Source organism: Lepidochelys kempii, chromosome 19 (genome assembly GCF_965140265.1).
Source record: "Lepidochelys kempii isolate rLepKem1 chromosome 19, rLepKem1.hap2, whole genome shotgun sequence".
NCBI lineage: Eukaryota > Metazoa > Chordata > Testudines > Cheloniidae > Lepidochelys > Lepidochelys kempii.
The window spans coordinates 12,006,528-12,031,282 of record NC_133274.1 but is presented as its reverse complement, the minus strand read 5'-3'; the positions used below and the strand labels follow the sequence as shown (position 1 = coordinate 12,031,282).

The following is a 24,755-nucleotide window of genomic DNA, read 5'->3' as shown; positions in this document are numbered from 1 at the left end:
TGCGTCTTACATATTATCCCTCTGAAATCAAACATGGACTCGCATAGTAAAAGGGGCCCCTTTCATATAGGGAGGTCTGGACACATCATCTCCAGAAATATGGCCCTCCTGTGCCATGCTAACATGCATGCCCTTTTCACTGGTGTGGCAGGATTCCATTCATCCATCTTCACCTGCCTGCAGTTGACGGATCGCTGATTGCTTGGCTGTGTATTGAACATCTCTTCACCTGCTAGTTTTCACGGTCTGCCCTCTTGTGTACACCAGCTCTCTGTAGGACTTGGGAGGCAGATCCTCTGCTGGTATAAAGCTAGCAGTCCCCAGGCTCCAATCTTTCCCTACGTATTGTGCCAGCAGAGTGGCAGGCACTTTGCAGATCAATAAGACTGTCTGTCTGCTTCCTAGACCTTATCCACCGCCGAGACAAAGCAGGGACGGTGGGGCGGGATGAGGAAAGCCCATGTCATTGAGTGGGGAGGTCAAAATGCCTCTTGTGTTGCCCTGACCTAGGCATGGTGTTAAGCCCTGATGGGGTGGGAGAAGTCTGTTGCCTTGGAGCAGAAGGTGGAGGTGTATTGGAGCGGGGTCAGGGAGGAGGTTGTAAGCAGAGTGGGATCAGGGAGACAAGGACTGGGCAAGTTGCTCTGGACTGAGTGGGATTGAGGCAGGGCTGGTGTTGACTGTAGTGACCAAACCAAGGCAGGCACCAGGCCAGGCTCCCTGTTCCCGGTGGAGATCCCTTTCTTCCATTCCTCGAAAGAGTCTCACTTCAGCTGGTCCCCACGCGGCTCTAACCTCAGGTGGGCTGGCAGGGACCGTGCCCGTACCATGCATGCTGCTGCCTGAAGATCTGGCTCCAAGAGGCACACGTCTCTGGCGGGAGACGGGCCGTCTCTTAATGAAGGCGCGATGCCTTCCGTGGGTTTGGATGTGGAGCAGGCAATTGCTTGTGGCTCCCTGTGAGCGACACTGCCAGAGAAAAAGAAAACCTAGGTCTAGGAGAAGGATGCTCTGCCTTGTGACCGCAGCAGCTCAGTGGCTGATCCTTTGCCTGGAGTGGGGGGAAGGAGACTCCACCCAGCAAGCCCTGTTGGACTTCATGCTCGCCAGTCGATAGCCTCTGCAGACCTGGCGTCTGATCACTAGGACACAAGTGAAACTGCTTTGACAGTGCTCAGTGTTTTGCCGCGTCACCCACTCAGGGGCATCCATGCTGCGAGAATGGCAGTGTGCTATTCATAGCTTCCAGGGCCAGAAGAGACCACTGTGATCATCTCATCTGACCTCCCCATATAACACAGGCCAGAGAACTGCCCCCAGATCATTCCTATGGAATTAGAGCAGCTCTGAAAACCCTCTATGGAGAAAGAAAAGGAGGACTTGTGGCACCTTAAAGACTAACCAATTTATTTGAGCATAAGCTTTCGTGAGCTAGAGATGAAGTGAGCTGTAGCTCACGAAAGCTTATGCTCAAATAAATTGGTTAGTCTCTAAGGTGCCACAAGTCCTCCTTTTCGTTTTGCAAATACAGACTAACATGGCTGCTACTCTGAAACCTCTGTGGAGACGCGCTGCTGGGAAAGTGGGAAGGCCTGGGGAAAGAGATCGCTGCAGAGCTGCCTGTGTGAGGAGCCTGGGCCTGGACTAGCATGGTGATGGGGAGCTGTGGGTTGGGCTTGAGGGGCACCGGCAGAGCTGGGGTGACAGGACTGGAAAAGAAGGGGGCTGTGGGTTGGGCTTGGGGGATGGGGGGACTGGACTGGAATAACCAGGTGCTGCAGGCTGGGAACAGGGGCATTGGCAGAACTCTGTATGTGGGGAGGGTGGGGCAGGGGGCCAGGACTGGTGTAGCAGAGTGGGCTGCGGGTCGGGATCGAGGCGCATCACAGAGTTGTGTGTGGGAAGGCAGTATGGTGTCTGCCCACATGGGCACCATCTAGTGCCAGGCAGCTGTATTCTCTGCCTTGTACAGGCACCTTCATAAATCATCTGAGCATCCTTCAGTCGGCTTCCGAGAAGCGACCTGCCCCAGCAGCTGGGGGGAGAGAAGCCGGTTCTGCCTCCCCGGGCAGCCCCATAGACACCCTTCTCCCCGCTACCCCATGGAACACCTGCCGCTCTCCTGCCTCTGGGAGCAGCCCCTCTGTTAAAACCGAAGCAGCAGGCTTGAGGCCATTAAGCATGGTGGTCTCCTGCGTGCTAGGAGGAGCTTTTGGCTTATGTGCCATCCTCATCCCATTTACAGTGCACGAGCTGAGCTGCGTTCATCTGCCAGGGCTGTCCGGGCTCCTCCCTCACCCCAGGCTGTGACGCTCAGCTGATCTCTCCCAGGCTGTCGGGGAACATAGATTTTCCCATCTGTTGGGGGCGGGGGAGTGCTCTCTGCACAAGCTGTCTCGGCTTCTCGCTTCTCGAGTGAACACGAGGCCCTGGAAAGATACAAAGGCTTAAAATAGAGACCTGGGGAAGAGACAAAGGAGCAGATCGGGGCCATGCAGGCCTAATCCCCAGCTGGCATTGGATAACCCTATTACATGTCAGCTCCTGGACTGGGGATTAGCAGGCAGTTGGGGCTGTGGGGCTGATGCGCTGTGCGGCAGCATCCGGGCAAGCAGCCTAACTAGTTTTAAGATAGAAGGAGCTTGATTTGTGGATGGGGTGACCTGCCACACCAGGGCACTGGAGTCTATGACCCAGGAGGTCCCTTCTGGTCCTGTGGTTCCAACGATCTTCTCCGACCCCCGGTGCCCGTGTACTCGGACCCTTTCGTGGCAGATCATGTTTCTGATGGGGATGTCTCTGTAGCCAGGGCTCTGCTGTAATGAATGGAAAGAGGATTCCTTTTGGAAGCTGCTGGACCCAGACAGACCCTGTGGTTCTCTCTGGCTCTTGGCTAACACAGCCTGTGCTATCCCCACGCAGGCTCTCCGGAAGTCTTGGCCAGGGATCCAGCAGTTGTGGCATGGATGGCGGGCTGCACTACACCCTCTCCAAACACTCTGTTCAATGGGGCATCTAGATAGAAGGGACTAAAGGCTCAGACCCCTGAGTCCTTGATGGAATTAACTAGCGTTAGGAGCCTCCAACCTCTGATTCCCCTTCCCATGGTTCTGCCTGCTTTTTAGGCCCTGGGATTCGGGGCTTTAGATGACTCTGAAGGGCTCCATTTTTTCTGTGCTTTCTTGGGATTATTCCAGGGCACTGACCTTCTAGGAATAGCTGAGTTATGAAGGTGAAATTCACCCCTGTGCAGCAAAGGGCCAGCATGGGGGGTGCCCAGATCTTGAGTCCCACTTACGCCTTCCCCACGGGGCTTGAGGGGTGAGTTTCATGCCGCCTGAGGGGCTGATCATGTGTGCAATGGAGCCTGGGCGACAGGCAAAGAGAAGCTGCTGCAGGGCCCCGTGCTGCATTTCCTGGGTTTCCATTGTGTACCCACGGCCCGGCGTGTGTGGTCCAGTCGCTGTCACAAAGGCGGCTCCTGGGCTCTCAGGCCAGCTGAGCTGCTGCTGCTCTGCCTGTGACCCCTGGAGGAGGGAGAGTTCCTTGACCTTGTGGAGACTGGGGAAAGTGGGGAGGAGGCAGGGAATGGGGGGCCCTCCCTGAACACCAGGTGCAAGAAATGAGCTGAGATTTCCTGGTGGAGCAAATCTGAGCGCAGACAGCGTACTGCTCAGATCCACCCCACGAGCAAGCGGGGCAGGGGCAGACGATAGAGCCGTGGCCCCTGCCCCGAAGAGCTGGCAGCCACCCCAGACACGCCCAGCACAAGGGCACCAGAAGCTGTATGGAAACAGCTAAGGAAAGGGGCTGTTTAGTCGGTGGGCTCATCACGATGGGCCAGGCCCCAAACATCTCTTTGACCTGGCTGAGCATACGCTTTGTGCCTAATAACTAAGAGCTCTGTGGGGACCTGTGGGGGGCGGATCAAGGTGCAGGGAGTCCGCAAGGCCATCTCTGGGAGAAGCTGGAGAACCCCTGATGCAGCACAATGAATGGCGCTGACGTGTCTGGGATCAGCCACTGCTGGTCTTGGCTTCCCAGATTGACATGACTCTTGGGTCTAGCTGGGGATGGGGATTCCAGGTGCTCCTCTCTGGCAGGCAGCTAAAGCTTGGTGGCAAGCTTTCAGTAATTTGATGTGGCTAGGGCACTGGACTAGGACTCGGGGAAACCTGGGTTCTATTCCTGGCTCTGCCCCTGGCCTGCAGATTGACTTTGGGCAAGTCACGTCACCTCCTTGTGCCTCAGTTTCCCCATCCTTAAAATGTGGATAAAGATACTGACCTCTTTTGGTAAAGCGCTTTGAGATCTTCTGATGGAGCGCACTGTATAAGGACTAGGGATTATGGCTATTAAAGACTTGGCAAAGGGGCTTATCCATGTCTGTCTCTCCTCCTGCAGCCAAACATGCTGTCAGCGGGAATGCGATGCTCCCACCGTTCCCAGAGGGAATGCAGATGGCCATTTTTGGTATGTGAATTGTTCCCTCTCCCTTCTCGAACTTGGTGGTGGGGCATTGGTTGGGTGAGAGTGCGGGCTGCCCCTCCTCCTTCCCTTTAGAACTTGGACCAGAATGGGCCGTATGGAGGATGAACCATTGAGGTGGGAGATGGAGGGGGAGAGGGAGAGCTATCGGGCCCCCATAATCAATACCCTGCTCAGAATCTGGCTGTCCCCTGTCTGCCCCCTCTGTCCTGGGGATGCTGTTCCACAGCCTAGATCTCACTGCTGATAAGCTATTGCAGGCAACTGTCCTTTGCTCAGTTTCATTCATCACCTCTGGTCAGCCCCTCCACCCACTGTCAACAGCCCTTTACCGGCGGGCTCCACTGTTCACAGTCCTGAAGGCTATTAAGGGCCAAGTGCGTCCCGCACCTTCAGATCAATGGGAAAATTTGATCTGATCAGAGACTCTATATCATCCTGCTGGTCGCACGCAGCATCCACTCACTTCCTCTCCAGACCCCGTAGGTGTCTGCGGTGTTAAAAGCCACATGCTGAACTAGGGACCAATCCCGGCCCTGAGGCTTGGGCATGGAGTGCTCATTGAAGTCAATGGCAGTTGTGCATGAGTGAGCTGGAGAGCAGGAAAGGGACCTGCCACAAAGCAGGTTGTGTCCTGGCAGGGTTGGGCTGAGGGCGAACTGATGCTCCCTGGGTTCAGATTAAGCTCTTTGCATTAAATTCACCTTCTCTATCCCCTGTTCTTTCCAGGCATGGGGTGCTTTTGGGGAGCCGAGAGGATGTTCTGGAAGTTGCCGGGCGTCTTCTCCACCCAGGTGGGCTATGCAGGAGGCTTCACCCCAAACCCCACCTACAAAGAAATCTGTACAGGTAACACCTCGCTTCTCTTCTACTTGGGGAACTGTAGCTTCACTTTGCCATGGGAGTTCCTGTTGCCCGGACTCTAATTGCCTGGAGATTCGTAGCTTAGAAGGGACCTCTGTGACCATCTAGTCTCGCTTCCTCCATAACATGGGTTGCAGGACTTCCCTGTTCAGCGAGAGCAGATCTTTTACAAAAACATCCCATCTTGATTTTAAAATGGCTAGTAATGGAGAATCCCCCATGACCCTTGGGAAATTGTTCCAGCAGTTAATTACTCTCACCATTAAAAATTTACACCTTATTTCCAGTCTGAATTTGTCTAGCTTCAACCTCCAGCCACTGGATCGTGTTAGACCTTTCTCTGCTAGATTGAGAAGCCCATTAGCAAATATTTGTTCCCCATGTAGGTTCTTATAGACTGTGACCAAATCACCCCTTTAACTTCTCTTTGTTACCTAAATAGATTGAGCTCCTTGAGTCTATCGCTATATGGCATATTTTCTAATCCTCTAATCCTTCTCGTGGCTCTTCTCTGAACCGTCTCCAATTTATCAACATTCTTCTTGAATTGTGGGCACCAGAACAGGACACAGGATTTCTGCCACAGTCACACCAGTGCCAAATACAGGTGTAAAATAACCCCTCTACTCTTACTTGAGATTCCCCTGTTTATGCATCCACAGATTGCATTAGCCCTTTGGACCACAGCATCGCACTGGTAGCTCATGTTCAGCTGATTATCTACCCCCTTCCCCAAATCTTTTTCAGCGTCACTGCTTTCCAGGATAGAGTCCTCCATCATGTTCAGACGGTCTACAATCTGTGTTCCTCAATGTAATGTCAACATTTAGACTTATTCAAATACATATTGTTCGCTTGCGCCCAACTTACCAAGCGATCCGTATTGCTCTGTATTAGTGGCCTGTCCTCTTTGTTATTTATCACTCCCCAATTTTTGTGTCATCTGCAAACTTTATCAGTGAGGATTTTATGTTTTCTTCCAGGTCATTGGTAAAAATGTTAAGTAGCATAGGGCCAAGAACCGATCCCTGTGGGACCCCAGTAGAAACACACCCACTTGATGGTGATTAACCATTTACAGGTACATTTTGAGATCTATCAGTTAGCCAGCTTTTAATCCATTTAATGTGTGCCAGGTTAATTTTATACCATCCTAATTTTTTAATCAAATCTTTGTGTGGTACCAAGTCACACGCCTTACAGAGGTCTGAAGTATATTACATCAACGCTATTACTTGCACCAACCAAATTTGTAATCCCAATAAAAAGATATCAAGTTAGTTTGACAGGACCTATTTTCCATAAACGGACGTTGATTGGCATTAATTATTTTAATTTAATTTTAGTTCTGTGTTAATCGAGTCCCATATCAGCTGCTCCATCATGTGGCCCGGGATCAATGTCTGACTGACCGGCCTGTAATTCCTGGGTCATCCCATTTAACTTTTTAAAATATTGGCACCACAGTAACTTTCTTGCAGTCTTCTGGAACTTCCCTCGTGTTCCAAGACTTACTGATGATCCTACGTGTGTCTATACAATGCCATCTGTCTCAGTGCTTTACCAATTGTTCAGTAACTGCTTCAGCTATGGCTGAACTGCAGCTGTTTCTGGGGTAGAACATGGCTGCTGTTAACGGTGTGCAGCAATGGGATGGCTCAGGATAGGCAGTGTAAAGTGCTGTATTCAGTTGAAATTGCAGTGAGAACTTAAGAGAGTTAAAATGGAATTCACCCGTTCGGTTTGGTTGGGACATAGGGGTTTATACCCTGTGGTAGGATTTTGAATGATCATTGCGTGAGTAGTGGAAGGTGCATGTCAGGATTTCTGCCTTAAAGATGGCAGTGCAGTGCCACCTAGAGTGAGGGCATAGACTTGGAAGAGGAAGTGCTATCTAATGAATTGCCAGCCCTGCTTCCTGCAGCACCTGGCTGTCCCTTGGAGATCTGCTGTGCGTGTTCAGGTCGGCCCCAAGCTGGCTGAGCATATGAGAACTGATGGGGGAAGGAGGCTCCGGAGTGGTAGAACTACAAGGGTAGTGTTTTAAGTCGTGATGCCAGGCTGTCAGAGCCCATGCTGCAGGGGTGGCGTGTAGGTGGCAGGAGAAGCAGCCATCCCTTCTGAGCTCCCAGTGCGTGAGTCTCCTCTGAGCCGGTGGGATACCGTCTCGCTGACCATCCACACGCCCATTTCCCCAAGTGTGACTTCGGTTCAGTGAAGTCCAACGGGGCCAGTTTGTGGCTTTTTGCTCCCCTCCCCAGCAGCTTATCCAACCCTAATGCGAAATGCAGCCTCTCAGGGCCCAGCTATCTCATCACTTTGGGACAATGCTGGCCTTCATCTGCTGTGCAGAGGGATAATAGCCTTGCTCGCCCTTAGTGTCCCGTCTTTTTAAGAGGCGGAGGGATACCTCTTGCGAGAGATGTATCCTTTTAGGAAGCCATGAAATGTTTATCAGGAGCAGCCGGGAGAGCAGGCCGTTGTCCTGTCCTCTGGAAACAGGAGCTGGGATGCGGTAAAGCAATACACAAACACGAAGCCAGGCTGGGCCTGGTGCCCAGCTAAGCCAGCCCATGCTGACCAGCCAGGTGAGGGGGGGAGTGTGTGTGTGTGTGTGTCCAAGATGATCTGATGGAGTGACCCAAAATAGAAAGGCCTGGGACACAGGAGGTAGTTGGGTCTGGAGCTGCTGGGGCTTGCTCCGAAGTTTGGGGGTTGGGTCAGAGGATGCTTCCCACTGGGACAGAGACACAGCCTGAGCTGGCTTCTCCTGGGGAGAGGTAGCCACTCAAGCTCCCTCAGCTTGTGTTAATAAGGGCTTGATTATCCAGTTGATGAGACCATCAGCTGAGGGCTAATGTTAACCCACTCTAACCACGGAGCCAGGCTCTCCCTAGGCCCAGTACAGATGGGGCTGAGCCATAGGGGTGGGTCCAGATATGACGTTTCCTAAATCCCCGGGGTGATCGGATCCAGGGCATGGCTCGAAGGAGCTGCACAGTAGACATCCCCACCCCCACGCTGAATCCCGTGGTGCCTGCCGGATTCTGAGCCACAGGCCCCGTTCCCAGACAGCACCCTCTGAAGCTCATCAAGCAGTCAGCATCCATGGGCCGGACTGTGCGATTGGGAAGCTGAGTGTAGGACCTACGCCCCAGGCTCAGGGCTGCTCCCTTTGGGATTAGCATGTCCCCTTGGTGACTGTGTGCCCCCAGTGTTTAAGTGAGTTGGAGGCTCAGGGAAATGCCGTGGCGCTCTTGTTCTGAGGTCCAGAGATCGCTGTGTACAATACCCTGGAAGTGGGTACCCAACACTGGGCTTTGGAATCAGGCTGACTGGATGGAATCTAAACTCCATGCGCAGGGGGAGAGAGGGCGGAGGTGTCTTTCTGGTGGTCTCCTTTGCAAAATGACTGGAATCTGACCATTCAGCTCACTGACTTCTCTCCTCTTCCCTCCCCTGAGCATCATCCACTCAACAGCAGAGCTAAGAAGTTAACGAAACCCGGGTGCTACTCCTGGCTCTGCCATGACTCTCTGTGTGACCTTTCTCCATGCCTCAGTTTCTGCATATGTAAAGTGGGAATGATATTGACCCAGTCTCTGATTTGCTTATGGCTTTCCCCAGCCATAGGTTGCCTAGCCCCGTGTTACCCAGAACCTCCACTAGATTCTAGAGCCACTGTCCAGAGCAGCTGTTAGCATGACATTGAGGGGGATTTTGTTAATGAACAGCAAGAGGTACTGCAGTGTGGCCTGGCATGGCTTCCATCAGTGTGCTAATGTATTTATTATGAAGGCTAATCCGCCCCGCGCCCCCCCCCACGCACACACACACTTCCCCTTCTCTCTCCAGCTCCGCCCCCCCCCAACTCCTCAGAAATCTGAACAGACTGTTTCATGTCTTATCTGCAAAACCATTCCGCACCCTGGCGCGGAGGATTACTTGTCTGCAAGAAATATTATCCGCGTCTGTTGTCTCGGTTCTGGGTATTAACATAATGCAATGGGGGAGAGAGCGTCTTATCCCCCCCGCACGTAAGGAGTGACCGAAACGACTGCACAGAGTGGAGGCAGCATCCCCGGGTGCATGTGACTGCACAGGGGCGCTGGCGGGAGTTTGGTGGGGCTGGTGTGAGTGAATGTGCAGGCTGCTGCTGCCAATCCAGGCCAGGTTGGAGACGGTCAGCAAATCTTTGTTGCCCGGTGCACTTTGGTAGCCCGTGTGAAATGAGTTTGCCAGATCTCAGTCCAGTTCCTAGCGGGGTGAATGCTGAGATTGCAAAACCCACCACTGCAAAGGGTGCCATTGGCTCCCAGAACACCTTGTTGGCAGGTTAAAGGTTCGATAGGTCGAATGATCCAGGCCAGCATTAAAGCGTGATGGCAGGACATCAGGAGTTTGGGGGACAGCGGGGTGGGGTGGGGTGCTGCAAGGGAAGCTGGAACAACCCCCTGTCCCTGCTCTGTCTGCTTTGTGGGGGAAGAGAACCTCTGTCTGCAAGGCTGTCAATCCAGCACCTTTTCTGCAACTCACCCGCTTGTTAATTTCAGCCGAGGGAATATTCCCTTTGGGAAAAGTCCCCCATCGAAGTGAATAGAACGTTAGAAATTCTACAGGATGGATTAAAAAAAGAAACAGCCTATGGGAAAGATCTCATCTTCCATTAAACTCTGTAGGTTTTAGAGTAATTTCTGCAGCATCCTAATGACTTCTCCCCTGTTAAATCCGTTAGGACTTTCCCCATAAGGGTTTATGTAAGCCAGTGTCTCCGATCTTGTAAAATCTGGTGGGGGCATTCATGCTCTGCCATCTCTACCCTAGCCCCTGTCTACGATGAGCTGGCCACAAGGAAATGAACTGTAGTTTCCAGGCAACTTCCAAGCTCAGGCTTTGTCTGTACTGGTAGCTGTGGAAGGGGAAGACAAATCCCCTAATTTGTTCCCCTTCTCTAACACTTTCTAGCCAAAGATCTCCAGGCCTCCCAGCTGCTAAAGGCAGTGAACTTGTGCAACTGGTCCTGGCCAGATGCATTGTTTACCTGCTAACTGCGTTGCTGGATGTTGGGACTCCCATCCAGGAAACCCAGCCTTGCTGGGCCCACTTAGCCTGAGGGCCAGTTGTGCTGTAACCGTCAGCAGAGAGAGCTGACGCTCCTGCGAGCGGATCGTGACCCTCTGGTAGGCGGTGGAGTGATGTGCAGTGCTCCTGCCCATGGGGCATTTGCCTTACAGCAACCACAGCTCTGCCTTGTGCTGTGTCCCCCCACTTCTGCCGCTCTCTGGCAGCACGTCTCTGTGACCCTGTAAGAGCAGCAGGAGGCTCATAGGGACTTGCCTGTGGGACAACCACTAGAGTCATTCGGGGTCATCTTGATGCTCTCCTTAGCTGCAGCTGTGTGATTCGATTGCCCTCTTCCCCCCCAACACCATCCTTGGAGCAGGGAGTGGAATCCGAATGTTGCCAAAGAATGGGAACGTGGCTGGCTCTGCTGCTGGCTTGGAGGAGCAGAGCAGTGCAACAGACCATCTCTCCTGCCCAGTGCATGGGGATGCTGGGCCCTGGCCCAGGGAGGGAGGAAGTAGGGGAAAGATGAGGGAAGATTATTTTGGTGGGGGGAGCGGTGTAGAGTGGGCAGGAGTCCAGCCCACAGGGTCATCAGATAGCTAAGTGGGGTGGGTTAGAATGGTCTTCTTGGGTGGAGAGGCATCCGCCCTGCCCCTGTAGGGAGAGCCAGTGGCTGATCCCGAAGCAGTGGTTTGGAGATTTTCTGAGGAAGGTACTGTCAGATGCAAGGCTCAGAATGACCTTTGCGGAGCAGAACAGCCCTTGCTGGCCCGGCAGGAGGAGGGGAGGGAAGTACTGATGTTCCTCCCCCCCGGCCCAAACACCTCCCTGGCTTTGCAACACTTGGAAACCTCTGCTGCTCAGTGGCCTTCGGCGGGTCCCTAGCTCACCGGCATGGCTCTGCTGTGCATCTCTCCCTGGAGATGCTTTTCCTCTTGCCAGCTGGTTGGCTGAGGCTACCAGACGGCGTTGGCCTCCCTCTGTACATCTCTGTGCTGGGCAAAAACGGCATCTCAGCATAGCCCGGGCTTCCCGCTTTCTTCCAGTGCTGCTTGAACTGGGTCGGGGGCTCAGCCTTGTGAAGTGGGGCTGGGTGGAATGTATCTGCCAGGCAGCATAGGGGCTGCATTGGTTTTAAAAACCATTTGCAGGGGTGGGGTCATTGCCTGGCTTCTGCAGCTGGCACTAAGGACACAGCTGTGGCTTACCAGGCTTCAAGAGCTCCAAGTCATGCAGCTGGGAGCTATGGAACAAAAAAGCCGTAGTGAAATGCAGGGCACCTTGGAGTCAGGAGGCCTGGCTTCTGCTTCTGACTCTGCCACCACGGTATTGGCCGAGTCGCTTTAGCGAAGTCACGCCACCTTTCTGTGCCTCCGTTTCCCCATTTGCAGTGCAGGAGTACAAGTTAGTCAGCTTTGTGATGCCTACTCAGATCCCAGGATTCAAAGAGCTGTAAACACTGCCTGTTGTTTATTACTGAAGGTGGACTCTTCTGGCTGGCGGGGGAAAGCGAGCACCAGTGGGAATGGGGAGATCCTGTTAATAGACAACTTGAGAGACGGATGAGCGCTCCTTGCGGCTTTAACTGCCAAAGCTAGCGCCAGCCCGGCTGTGTCAGAAACACCGGAAAAGGCCATCGCGTGCTGGCCGCAACATCTCAGCTGTTGCCTTAGCCTGGGTTTTCCCCCTCTGGTGTAGCAAAACGGGGGAGTTGTTGCCTGGAGAGCAAAGCTATCCGCTTCAGCCACTTCGGTAATTGTCGGTAGATCACAGAACGGGTTGAAGGCAGCCATTTACACCATCCGGCATAACCATGTCCGTACCTGGGGCTGTGCAGGGGCCGGAAGTTCCATTTCACAGAGATTTTGAGGCCTTGGCTTAGTTCTGAATCAGAGCAAAAACTAGAAAAGTTGAAGAAAAAAGTGTTTGGACAAAATCAAAGCATTTTGTTTCCATTTTAAGGGGTTTAGTTTTGTATTGTGTATATTATACAATAAAATATGTGACCCTCTGGTTTGTATTGTACTAGCCTCATTGTGCAAGGTGCTGTACAATCTAAATAGGCAAGACAGACAAAGGGCAGAAGGGGAATCAGTGGTACACACGGAGGTGATTTGCCAGTGGTCATACAGTGGGTCAGTGATGGAGAACCCAGGGCTTCTGAGTCCCAATTCAGTGCTCCACCCTGTAGACCAGCGGTTCTCAACTGGGGGCCTGGGAGCCATGAGTAGTTTCAGGGGGACCACCAAAATAAATCAGAGAGCAGGGCTAGCATTAGACTCACTGGGCCCCAGGGCAGAAAGCTAAAGCCCGAGCCCTGCCACCAGGGGCTGAAGCCAAAGCCCAAGAATTGTGGGGCCTCCTGTGGCATGGGGTTTGGGGCAACTGCCCTGCTTGCTACCCCCTAATGCCAGCCCTGGCTTTTATATGCAGAAAAACAGCTGCTGTGGCCCAGGCGGACTGTGGAGTTTTTCTAGCATGTTGGGGAGGCCTCAGAAAGACAAAGGTTGAGAACCCCTGCTGTAGCCCCACACTGCCTGCCCTTTGGATCTGGACCCTATGAGTTGATCTAAAGCAGACTCTCCGTCTTGTGGAGCCTATGACACACACCTGGACAGGGCTGCCTCCATGCCACCTGGGGCAGACTCGCTAGCCGCAACAGAAGCGAAAAAGGGAAGCCCTTTTTCTGCGCGCAGCAGACGGTCGGTCTCTCTGCTGCAGGAGGGTGGGGTTTGCACAGCCCGGGCTGTGGCCCTTGGTGGGGGCTTGCGCTGGATAATAGGTTATGGCAGCCAGCGGGAGCTCTGCCTCTGGCTGCTGCCTCTTTGCCCGGCCCTGCAGCAGCTGCCAAAGCAGGGACGTCCGGGAGAGCTGCAATCTGCTGATGCTGCGCATGCAGACCCCATCCCGGGCAAGCACTTGTGCCCTTCCCACGGAGCTGCTGCAAAACCAGCCCTTGGCCATGGCTGCTGCTCGTCCCCGCACGGCTCACTGGGCTGTTTGTGTAGCAGTCATTGCCTCACTGGGCTCCCCGCGCACCCATTCCTTCCCCAATTGCTATGCTGCCCCCCCCCCCCCGGTGGCTGATACTAAAGAGACCAGTTTCCTCTCCCAGCCTCTCAGGGATCAGGAAGCATATGCAGCATTAGCAATCTTTAACTATTACCACCCTTAACTGCTGAGTGTCCCGAGCACAGTCCACACAAAGGAGCGGGTGCGGTCTAGTGGTTGAGGGAGGAGAGACCAAGATTCAGGCCTCTTGGTAGTTCTGCGAAGGGAGCATGGCCCAGTGGTTGGAGGAGAGGAAGCTTCTATTCTTATCTGTGGGGGGGGAGGGGGGCGTTCTTTCTGGTAGAGCAGGGGGATTGGGAGTCAGGACTCCTGGGTTCCGTCACTGCTCAGGAGGACAGTGTGGTTTAGTGCTTAGAGGAGGAGACTGGGTGTTGGGACGCTGCGATCTGCAACGATTCTGGCTCTGCCACTGACTTGGGGTGCGACCTTGGGTGAGTCACTCCCCTGCTCGGGGCCTCAGTTTCTCCGTCTGTGAAATGGGACAAATGCCTCCCTGCCTCAGGTGCTGGGAGGCAGGTCCCGTGCCTGGGAGGAAAGGTGCTATAGCAGGGTGACATGGAATCACTGGATGGGGCAGCACGGGTACTAGCGTAGGAGGGCTGCTGTGATCTAGCCGGTGGTGGTGCCGTTAACTGGGGGAGGGCGGGGGTTCCTCTCATGTGCTGTTGTCTGCAGACTTGAGGGTGTGTCCCCTCCCTCACACTGTACCGCCATCCTAACATCTCCTCTGGCCTTGTGCTCCCCTCCCTTTTAGACCTGTCTTGTGATTGCTGGGTGCCAGGGCCTGACAGGCCTGCGAGGTGCAGTCTCCCACCCACACAGCTCCCTCTGCCCCCCCACCATTCTAGGCCACCCTCTGCTCCAGCATTAACCCCCTCCTGAGTGGTGAGCATGGATGACACCATGTTGTGTGATGGGCTCTAGGTCTAGAATGGCCGGACTCCTTGTCACCTGAGCCAGAGTTGGCGTGGGGTGTGAAAGGCACACCTTACCGCCGCCGAGCAGCGTCCCCCTTTTGAGTGGGGGGCGGGGGGAGAGGCTTGAGCGATGGGTTGGAGCTGAAGCCAGATGGACACAGACCTGAAAGAAGGTGCCCGTGTCCAGCCGTGACGGCAATTAACCACTGGTTTCTCAAGGGTTGTGGTGGATTTGGATTCTCTGTCACTGGCAATTGTAGACTCAAGATGGGATGTTTGTCTGAAAGATCTGTTCTGGGGGTTATTTTAGGGGCATTCTCTGGCGTGTGTTGTACAGGAGCTCCGACTAGCTGATCCCAGTGGTCCCCCGTTGGCCATGGAGCCTATGAATCGCAGTTCAAATTGAACCTAGATTACTTTGAAACCCAATGCTTGGGGACCACAGAACAGACTGTCGCTCAGCATCTCGGGCTAATTGATCAGGGGCGAGCATCCTCCTGCAGACGGATTCCTATGGAAGGGGGCAGAGCTGCTGCTGAGCAGAGAGGGCTGTTTAACCTCCCTCGTCTCCCCCCAGGTCTGACCGGACATGCGGAAGTGGTCAGGGTTGTGTACGACCCACAGAAGACCAGCTATGAGGCCCTCCTCAAAGCCTTCTGGGAGAACCATGACCCCACCCAAGGTAAGGCTAAGGGACTTTGTGTCCATAGGGTCAGCGAGTGGTGCCAGATGCAGCCGCTGTAACCACCTGTGTAGACTCAGGTTTTTGGCTGCAGCTCCCTGGCCTCCCCTGTTGTCAGCAGAGACGGAAAGTGAGCCGTCTTCATCCCCCAAACCACCGGCCTGGATCTCTGCCGTGGTCTTGGGGCTTCGATCCTGCCCCAGAGGGCGATGGGAGCTCAAAGCCATGCATGAAGGGCTGTGGTGCCCATTCGCACCGAATGATGTAGCTCACTGCCCCTGTGACTCTTGTCCACATTGGGGACAAGAGCAACTCTCTCTGCTCATGGTGGATGTCACCTGCTTCCATGGGCAGGGAAGACAGAGGCATGTGTAATCACAATCAGGGCAGCCCTACACCAGGCCTGGCCGGTGAGGTGCTGCCTGGAGAAATAGCCCCGTTGTGCCCAGTGCTGCGCACATGCCTAGTGAGAGAGTATCTTTATCCCCATTTTGCAGATAGGGGAAACTAAGGCGCGGAAGGATTCAATGCCTTGCTCAAGATCTCATATGGGGAGTCTGGGACAGTGCTGGGAACTGAACCCAGATCTCCTGTAGTCCAGTATTTTACCCACAAGCCCTGACTGGTGCGAGCTGGCTCTCCGTCTATGGGCTTCGTCGGAAGTAAAGGATCCTCTGGGACCCACAGCCATTGCTTGGGGCTGGGTGGGTCTGTCTGTGGGTCCCCAGGCAATGCTGGGTGGTCCCCTCCCCCTTTTGAGATCCAGAGCTGCTCATCAATATTAAGGCCAGAAGGGATCATCACAACCGTCTAATCTGACCGCTAGAAGTCATCGTGTCTTGGGGGGCCAGGGGCAGACAGAGGAGGGATGCTGCATGGACCAGGTGCCGCTATCCAGCTCCCCACTGCCGCCGCCCCCTCCCCCCCCCGTTCTCTGTCTCTTTAAATGCCTCCAGCCCCAGGATAGCTCTGCAGCACTGATGGGGATGCTACAGCTGACGGGGGGGGGGGGCCTCAGGAAGCTGGCGGGGGAGGGGCTCAGCTGCACAGAGGTGGGGGTATGAAATAAAGAGGGGGCAGGGAGGAATGCCTGTTTGAAACCTGCATCACGTCGGCGGCGGGGAGGGGAGGGGGAGAGGCCGGGCTGGGGCCCTGTTGTACTGAAGCATAATTTTAATGAGGAGATTAGCAGTCTCTGCGCGTCGCTGGCCGGCTTCTAATTGCGTGTTTGTGTTTTAACGGGCAATGTGTGCCCGCACCGCGGATGGGCAGTAGTGGGGAGGGGACACGGCCGCTGCCACCTACAGGCCCTGCAGCACTGGAGGGACCCTCCCTGCTTTCCGTCCCCCCCCCCCCCCCCCCCGCACGCGCCAAAAAAACAGGTTTTACACTGGGCGAGGTGGCTGCAGTCTCCTGGAGGGAGGCTGGTTGGGTGTGTTCTGAGAGGGCCTGGTCCAGAGCTTGCAGTCGACAGGGTGGGAGGGGAAATGGAGGCCTGGGGGTATGCGACGTGCCCGCAGGGTCGCAGCAGGTCAGTTGCAGAGCTGGAAATAGATCCCAGGGCTCTGGAATCCCAGTCCCCTGCCCTATGCTCTGGACCAAGCTGTCTCCCTGGAGGTCCCTGATCTATGTCCATGGGCGGGAGGGGGGGTTGTGCCTTTTACCCCTTGCCTCCCCCCACAAGACCCTCTAATGCCTCATGTAAATGGCCCAGTCTTGGCTGGCTCCTGACCATAGGGCCCCCGGCCCACCGAGCTCTTATCAGGCCTGTCCCAGAGGGCAGTCCCATGCCCTCTCGTGCCTTTCCCCCACAGTCTGGGTGCCTCCAGGGGCTGAGGCCATGGGGGGGAGGTCGCTTTCCCCCTGTCGAACCAGCTGTGGGCTGAGCCATCCCCCCGGGCGCCCAAGTTACCCAAACAGGGCCCTGCGTTCCCCCAGAGTTGGGAGGCGCCGAATAGTTGCTCCCATGGGGTCCCCAGGGCTTCTGGCCCCGAACAGCTGCCTTGGCCTCTGCACTCCCTTAGCCTGGCTCCTTGGTTAGCTCAGGGTGTTTCCCATATGGTTTTGTATGAGCACCCCTCCCTGCTGGCTGCAGGCCCAGTGCCCTCTGGCTGGACTGCTGCCCCTGGGACAGCACCTCACAGCTCAGCGCTTGTCCCCCAGACCAGCTCCCGTATTCAGCCACTGACTCTGTGGGGTCGGGCCCTGAAACCGTTGGGGTGGAGGGGGAGAGGAGGCTGGTTAATCCTCTGAAGGAACACTCGGGCCCCGGGCTGGATTTACAAGCCCTTGGACAAGATGCAGTTGGCCTCAAAGGGCTGCAGGGGAAGGGGTGTGTGGGGTGACACGTCTAGCCTGACACAGCCCGTCCTGGCCGGTGTCCCCACTTGCTATAGCTCTGCTCATCCGTGGCGCTAAGTGCACATGCCTCAGTTTCATAGATGGGGAAACTGAGGCACAGAGGGGTGCAGTTCCTTGCCCAAGGACATGTATGGTAGAGTTGGGAATTGTACCATCCCAAGGATTGGATCTGTGGTGCTTCTAGACTTGCCCAGCAACACCTGGGTCTGAGGTGCTTCCTGTGCCATGACCCCCGGCTCTTGCCTCCGCTGCCCCCTGCCTGCAGCCTCTGCGGGGAGCACCCACCGTGGGACCAAAGGAAGCTGAGTCCTCCCAGAAGGAGAGAGGTGAAGAGGGACGGGCAGACCTGGGCAGGCTCCTCCTAAACACCCCTCTTTCCGTGTCCTTTGGGGACCAATTGGATACACACAGACACCTCCCCACCCCCCTACCCCCTCAGAGCAGGGAAGGTTCCCCCTTCCCCTAGATGAACTGGGCTTTCCTTGTTTAACCAGATCACCCCCAGCCACGCCATGGAGATGGGATATTGACACGCCAGCACTGGGAGAGTTTAATACCCACACGTGGCTCAGAATGTCCCTCTCTTAGCGTGTGATGCCAGGAGCCTTCCAGCTACCACCAGCCTGACTGTTAGCCCCTCCTGCTCACCCCCCGCTCTGATTCCCTTCCCCATGCAACTCGGGGGCTCTGGTCTCTCTCTGGGGCAGCTGGACTAGCAGGGGCAGTGAACAGCTCCACTATCACATCTCCCTCCACCCCATGCTGCCTGGTAACAGAGCCTGAGCGCTGCCTGGTGCTGCCTTCCCTAGGCCCCTCCTGGCAGCTTGAGGGCCCCTACAGCCAGTCCGACCCCTCCTCTCTGGAGCACCTGGCTGAGAGGATGCCCATGGGGCCTCCAATCCCTCCTCTGCCACAATAACTCCTAGCCCCCCTCCAGTGTGTCCCATTACTGCACTGAGCACCATCCCCAGTGAGCGGCAAACCTGAGCACTGTAATTTATGCAGATTAATAACCGGCAGCAGCCACTGGGCTGACAAGGAGCTCAGAGGGTGCCTTAGATTTGTGTACAGCTGTGATTAACAGCCCATCCCGTGACAGGAATAGTAATTGGAATGGCTGTGCTGGGGGCGTGGGCAGCCAGGCCACTGAATTGACTTCCTGGCCTGGCCTGAGCTCTCCCTTTGGGAGTTCCTGGTCACTGGAAGGAGTGGGTGGGGGCCGCCTTGAGTCCAGGGGAGCTCTGCTGGTTCCCGCCGGCTGGGCGTCTGTCTGGACCGACTCTGGTGGGGCTCTGCCAGTTCCCGCCGGCTGGGCGTCTGGCCCCGCCAGCTGGGTGTCTGGCCCCACTGACTCCGGTGGAGCTCTGCCCCAGGATAACGCTATTTCCCCTCCTCTGAAGTGGGTTATGGCAGGATCCTCCGAGCACCTGGGGCCCCTCCCAGTACTGGAGGTTGGGGGTAGCGGAGCTGATGGCTGATACTCTACTGGGACCTGGGAGGAAGAAGAGGGTGAGGAGGGCTGAGATGGAGAATCCATCTCGGGGAGAGAGGGGCTGGGTTGGGAGGAAAAGCTCCTGGTGGCCCTGGGTCCTGTTTAGCCTGACTCCATTCCCCTTTCGCTAGCATTGTGAGGGGTGCAGCCCATTTGGGGTGGGGGGTGAGGGAAAGGGAGGTTCAGAGCATGGCAAGACTGGCTTGGGTGTCCCCTCCCCCTGCAGAGAGGCAGGCCCTAGTGGGAATGAGCACCGGGAACTCCCTGCTTCCAATCCTGCCTCATCTATTGACACCGTCAGGGAAGCCGCTTCCCCTCCCTGTGCCTCAGTCTCCCCCATCTCACGAGGACCATGCTGACCTACCCAGTGGTCAGTTAAGCACTCGAGCGGTGCCCCGCCCACCTCTCCATTCTGTCTCATAACTGGCTCTTCAGTTGATGAGATGGGACAGGCTATGAGGGTAGACCAATGGCTGGTCTATTTGGCCAGGCCCTCCAAGTTAAGGATGAGGGGTAGGGGGAGTCATGGGGGCTCTGCCCATGTCCCTTTTCTGTGGATAGGAGGCAGCTGGCAGGGGTGCCAGCCTAGCACCACTCAACAGTGCTCTAGTCACGCTAACCTCTGCTGCTGTATCTCTGGAGCAGCGTTCACACAAGGCACAGTGGTTAAGGTACTAGACTGGGACTCAGGGGATCTGGGTTTAATTCCTAGTTCTGCCACAGACTTCCCGTGGGCAAGTCAAATCTCTCTGGACCTCAGTTGCCCATCTGTAAAATGGGGATAATGATCCTTCTTTTGTCTTGTCTAGTTGCAAGCTCTTTGGGGCAGGGACTGTCTCGTTATGTATCTGTACAGCACCTAGCGCAGCTGGGTCCCTGATCTCGGTGCTGCCATAATAATGCTGAGACCGGCTGCTGAGACAGGGTCATGGGTTGTTTGAATGATAGAGCAGAAGGCGGCCATTGAAAATCAGCAGCCCTTCCTGAGCCAAATGAATCCGACAGGCTGTGCCAGTGGGGATGAGGTTAGCCTTTGAGTTCAGTGTGAATGCTCTTTTGGGGGGTGAAGGTTAAGCTTGGGCGCCTCTCTTTGGCGATCCCGGAGTGCCTGGACACTGGGCACCCTCTGTCCCCTAACGTGTGGCTTGTTGTCTTTCAGGCATGCAGCAAGAGGAGGATGTCGGCACACAGTATCGCTCAGTCATCCACACGTTTGGAGCCCAGCAGTGGGATGCTGCCCTGAAGTCGAAGGCAATGTATCAACAGGCAGGTTTGGAGCAGAGCCTGTTCCTGTGGGGCAAACCAGGCTGCGTAGCATCTCTTATGCGTTATCTTGTCCCTCAGTGAGCAATGGCAGGTAGCTGTTCCCTTCATTCCACTCACCTGCAGGTGTAAGGGGATGCTCTTCTCACAGACTTACTGTCCCCAAAGATCTACAGCTCACAATAAGGCAGGGGGCCAGCATGAGAAATCAGTGTGGGGGGATGTTTCATCCAAACTCTGACCTTGATCCCAAACTCTGCTCAGCATCCCAGAGTATCCAGATGTTTCTGCTAAAATGGACGGTGAAATAGTGAGCCATGTTGCCATGTCTATCGTCATCAGTAGGCTCCAGAGTTAACACCACGTGTCTAGGGAGCTGTTTGCACTTCTCAGAGCGGCTGCTTCAGGCTGCCTGCCAAAGGGCTGGAAAAGCTTTGTTTGCAGCTGTTGGGCCTAGAAATGTCATTGGTTAAAGCCCTGAGAGCTGCCATTCTGCAGAACCCAGCTGGAGCGGCATTGCTGGCTGTATTGACCACCTGCCCTGGGTCTGGGGCCATTGCTGTAGTGCCGAAGGAGGCTTCTTTCGCCAGGGCTGCCTTGGACCTGGCTCTGTGAGTGCACCAAATGCTGGGGAGTCTCCCCTGGTGGAGGGGGTGGGGAGCTGTTACCCTGGCTTCTGCTGTGTTGGCGCATTCCCAGCTGCTCCCCCTCCCTGCTGCGGCTAGGCTCTGCCCTCTGAGCTGTGTCCTGTGGTGGGGAGGGAGGGGAGACAAAAGGGAGGCAAGGCCTAGTTAGTTAATTACCCCGGTAAGGCCTTTCTGATGAGGAAGGGGGCTGGGGGATATACCAGTTTCCTTGGCAACCTGCCGCCACGGCAACTGGCAGCTGGGGCTGGGGGTGGGATGTGGGGGGTGAAGGCCATTGACTGAGACAGGTGCCGCATCCCCCGAAAATGATTCACGGCCTTAAGCGGTTTGCCCCCAGCCGCCGTTGCTGGGACAATTAAAGGCGACCTGTTTAAATCCTGCACGTGCCGGGCAGATGCGGCGCGTGTGTGTGTCTGGGTGGGGTGCGGGGGATCATGATGGGTTGCGGGCAAGGCCGGTGGAGCGAGTCTCTGGTGGGCTGCGCAGCCTTGGGCTAGTCCGTTGCAAGATCAAGGGGCTGTGTTTGCAACAGCGGCCCCTGCGATCGCTGCTGAGCACAGAGCTGTGCCGCAGACTCTTGTGGGTTGAGAAAATCCTGCGGCGGCAGGGCACCGGGCTGGGAGCCAGGGGAGCCAAGTTCTAGACCTGGAGGTGTCATGGACCTCCTGGGGGACCATGGGCCAGGCCTTGTCTGAACCAGTATTTTAGCCACTGGCACAAAGTTACAGGCACGATTGCCATGGCTGCAGCTCACCTTGGACTGATGCTGGGGAAAGCCACACTGGTATAGATAGTGCTGTACCTATGTGAATCCTGTCCACACTAGAGGCCTGCACTGGTGCAGATACACGAGGGCCTAAAACCTAAGTATAGACAAGGCCGAAGTCACTGCTTCTTTGTGCCTCAGTTTCCCCATCTCTAAAATGGGTCAGGATCCACTGATGGAAAGAGCAAGGCGAGGGATTTTACCCCCTCCCCAGACAGCGTGAGCCTTAGCACTGCTCTAGCACATGACATCTCCCTGGGGCGGGGGGTGAGGGGGGGCTCATCCTTCCAAGCAAAGGTGATCTGGTGTTTCCCATTCACACGCAGCAGTACAGGTGCTTCCAAACGTGGGTGCCAATCTCCCTGCACCTCGGGGAGCGAATGCACTCCGCATGTGCTGCCCCCGTCAGCCATCTACAACTGCTTCATCCAGGCCAGGACTTGGGCTGACTCCTGCTGGTGTTAGTCAGGGAATCGCAGGTTGTACCAGCCCCCCGCCACGAAAGAATCCCCTGTTCTATTGTACAGCCTAGTCCTGGCTCTTCTCTATAGCAGGGACACGCCGGGGAATCTCCTTGGAGAATTGTCCATCGGTCCCTTAATGGCTAAGCCACATAGACACTTGCCATAAAATAGATCCATGTAGGACCTGATTCTCAGAGGTGCGGAGCGCCAGGAACTCGGGGTGGCTGCTTGGCGTAGCATCAGTGCTTGTGAAAATCCAACCCATACGGTTACAGCCTTCCTGAGTGGTGATGGGCTGAATCCTGCCGTTTCCACGGTGACAGTGGGCCCAGCTCTGAGCTGCCGTGCTGGCACGGATCCAGAGTCACTCCATCTCCAGGGGGTTACGGTGGATTTCCAGAAGCATGCCGGAGATCAGAATCCATCCATGTCTCGGGAATCCACGGTGACATGTAACGAGACTCAGTGCCAACAGCTTGGCTTCCCGCAGCCTATTAGCCATGCAAAGATATTCCTGGGCAGGGGGGAAAATATTCCATCACCCCATTCCCGAGGCTCAGCCTGGGCCTGCACTCAGTGACAGCAACAACTTTGCATTTATTAATGGGACTGAGGGAGCCGAGCAGCGTGGTTGGCAAGTGCCTCCTGGGATCCTGTCTCCATAGCTCTCTCTCCTCTCACCACCCAGATTCCACCTCCACTGGAATGAGAATAGCACCCAGCGCAGCGCTGTCCATCTCTCCCGGGACAGTCGTGTGGCATCTTCCTCAGCTGCTGTGGGGACAGGTGTGCTGCCAACGGCCTTCCCCAGTCCTGGGTTCTGTTCCTGGCTCTCTGACCTGGGGCAAGTCACGGCCCTGCTCTGTGCCTCAGTTTCCTCATCTGTAAAATGGGGATAATGCCCCTGACCACCTCTGTCATTCTCCTCTGAGCTTTGTGGATGAAAAGTGCTAGATAAGAGCTTACCTGGCCCCTTAGCCAGCCACTAAACTCAGCCCTCTTCCCTGACCTGCATTTCCTCTGCAAGAATCCCCAAAGCCCCCACCTAGGCAGAGAGGCGCTGGCCTCTGCCCTTGGGCAGGGGGAAGCTTAACCAGGCAGGGAGGAGCAGGGGTCTGACGTGATCTGGGCAGGAAAGGGACACTGATCCCATGGCCATGTGCCGCTCTAGAGGGCAGGGCTGAGGCATGGGGGTGAGGTACCCTGCTCTTGGGGTAAAGTCTGTGGCTCTCCAGGGCCCCCATCTCATCTCTGCGTGGGCTGTCACCAGCAGGGGGTTCGAATCCCCCTCCCTTCATTTGCAGTGGCCTGTAGCTTGGGGCTGCTGCTCGCTCGGTTGCCACCACGGCTCCTCCCCCAACTTCAGGCCCTGCTGGGTTCCAGTTAATTAACTGGGCCTCCTTATCGGCTCCCGCACCCGGCGTCTTCCCCTCCCCCCCCAACATGTGAATTAACTCTGCCTGCCGATAAGCTGCATTGTTCTGGGCCCCGAAGAAACGCAAGTCTCCCCCCTCCATCTCCTCCATCCGCTGGAAAGTCTCCACAGCCACCGACTCCTTTAATGCAATTAACGATGCGCCCCACATCAAAGAGCTGGCTGACAGCTGATGGGAGCCACAAGGGGCTTTTCCCCAACTGGAGACAAACCCCACTTGCCTCTAAATCAGCCCCTCCCCTTCCCCAGTATCCTCCTCCTAGTAGATACCTGCGCCCTGACATAAAACCCCCTTCTCAGCACCTCCGCCCATCACGGCTTGGCTCAGTGAGTGATTGAGAGCGGCCCTGACAAGTGGCGTTTCTCCTTTTCTTGGAGCAGCCAGTTCACCCCTTTCAGAGGTAGCTGTGTCCAGGGGCTAGAACACAGGGCTCCAGGGCAGCTGGAGATCTGGGTTCTATTCTGTCTCTGCCATAAACTGACACTGGGCCATCTCTGCCTCAGTTTCCCCTCATCTGCCAAATGGGGATAATGGTACCAGGGAGCCTTTGCAAATAGCCAGTAGGACTGGGTGCCCTATTGTACCAGGTCTGGTATGGACATAGTTCGGTACGGACCTTGCCCCAAAGGGCTTGCAATCTGAGACTATGTCTACATGCGCAGTAAGCCCGGGCTTGTAAACTCGGTGTTTCCAGGCCCACACTAGAGTGTCCACACTGCATTGGAAACCTGGGTTTACAATGGCCGACCTCAGTGCTCTGTCATGCTAACACGTCCGCACTGCGCTGTGCAGACCTTGTGACTTGGGTCTGTGGCTTGCCATGTGTCCACACTGCAAAATGACAGGCCTGAGACCTGAGTCAAGAGTGGGATTTGGGCTCTTCTCCACCCCCTAGCAGGGTCCTACGACCTGGGTCCCGAGTGCTTGCTGAGCCAAGTCAGACACATCTGTGTGTGGATGGAAGTGGGGCTTGGGCTCGAAGTGAGTGAGAACCCAGGCTTCGTGTGCAGTGTAGACATATCCTATGGAGACAAGCAACAGGAAAGTTCAGAGGGAGCAGAGCTGCCCCTGGATGTATCCACGCTCTATAAGAGGATTTGGTAAAAATTAACAGAGGTCCCCAGGTTAGACTCCTGGCCCCTCTTGCCTCCTTAATGATGCTGCTTTGATTTGTCTAATTCTCTTCTGTTTTTGTACGTTGTATGTTTTTGCTGCAGTAGAACAGACTCCCCAGCA

The 24,755-nt window shown here is 55.5% G+C and overlaps 1 protein-coding gene across 5 annotated transcripts in view; it reads left to right on the top strand.

Annotated features, from left to right (window-relative positions):
* The window catches only part of LOC140900418 (mitochondrial peptide methionine sulfoxide reductase-like), a 43,376-nt gene that overhangs the window by 13,425 nt on the left and 5,196 nt on the right, over window positions 1-24,755 (top strand). For 4 of the 5 annotated variants that reach the window (XM_073317673.1, XM_073317675.1, XM_073317671.1 and 1 more), the window contains exons 2-5: window positions 4,405-4,473; window positions 5,218-5,337; window positions 14,986-15,090; window positions 20,103-20,209. In XM_073317673.1, coding sequence (XP_073173774.1) covers window positions 4,405-4,473; window positions 5,218-5,337; window positions 14,986-15,090; window positions 20,103-20,209 — 401 coding nt within the window. Of the gene's footprint in view, window positions 1-4,404; window positions 4,474-5,217; window positions 5,338-14,985; window positions 15,091-20,102; window positions 20,301-24,755 lie in introns of all 5 variants that reach the window. The other variant, XM_073317672.1, reaches the window with a different exon arrangement.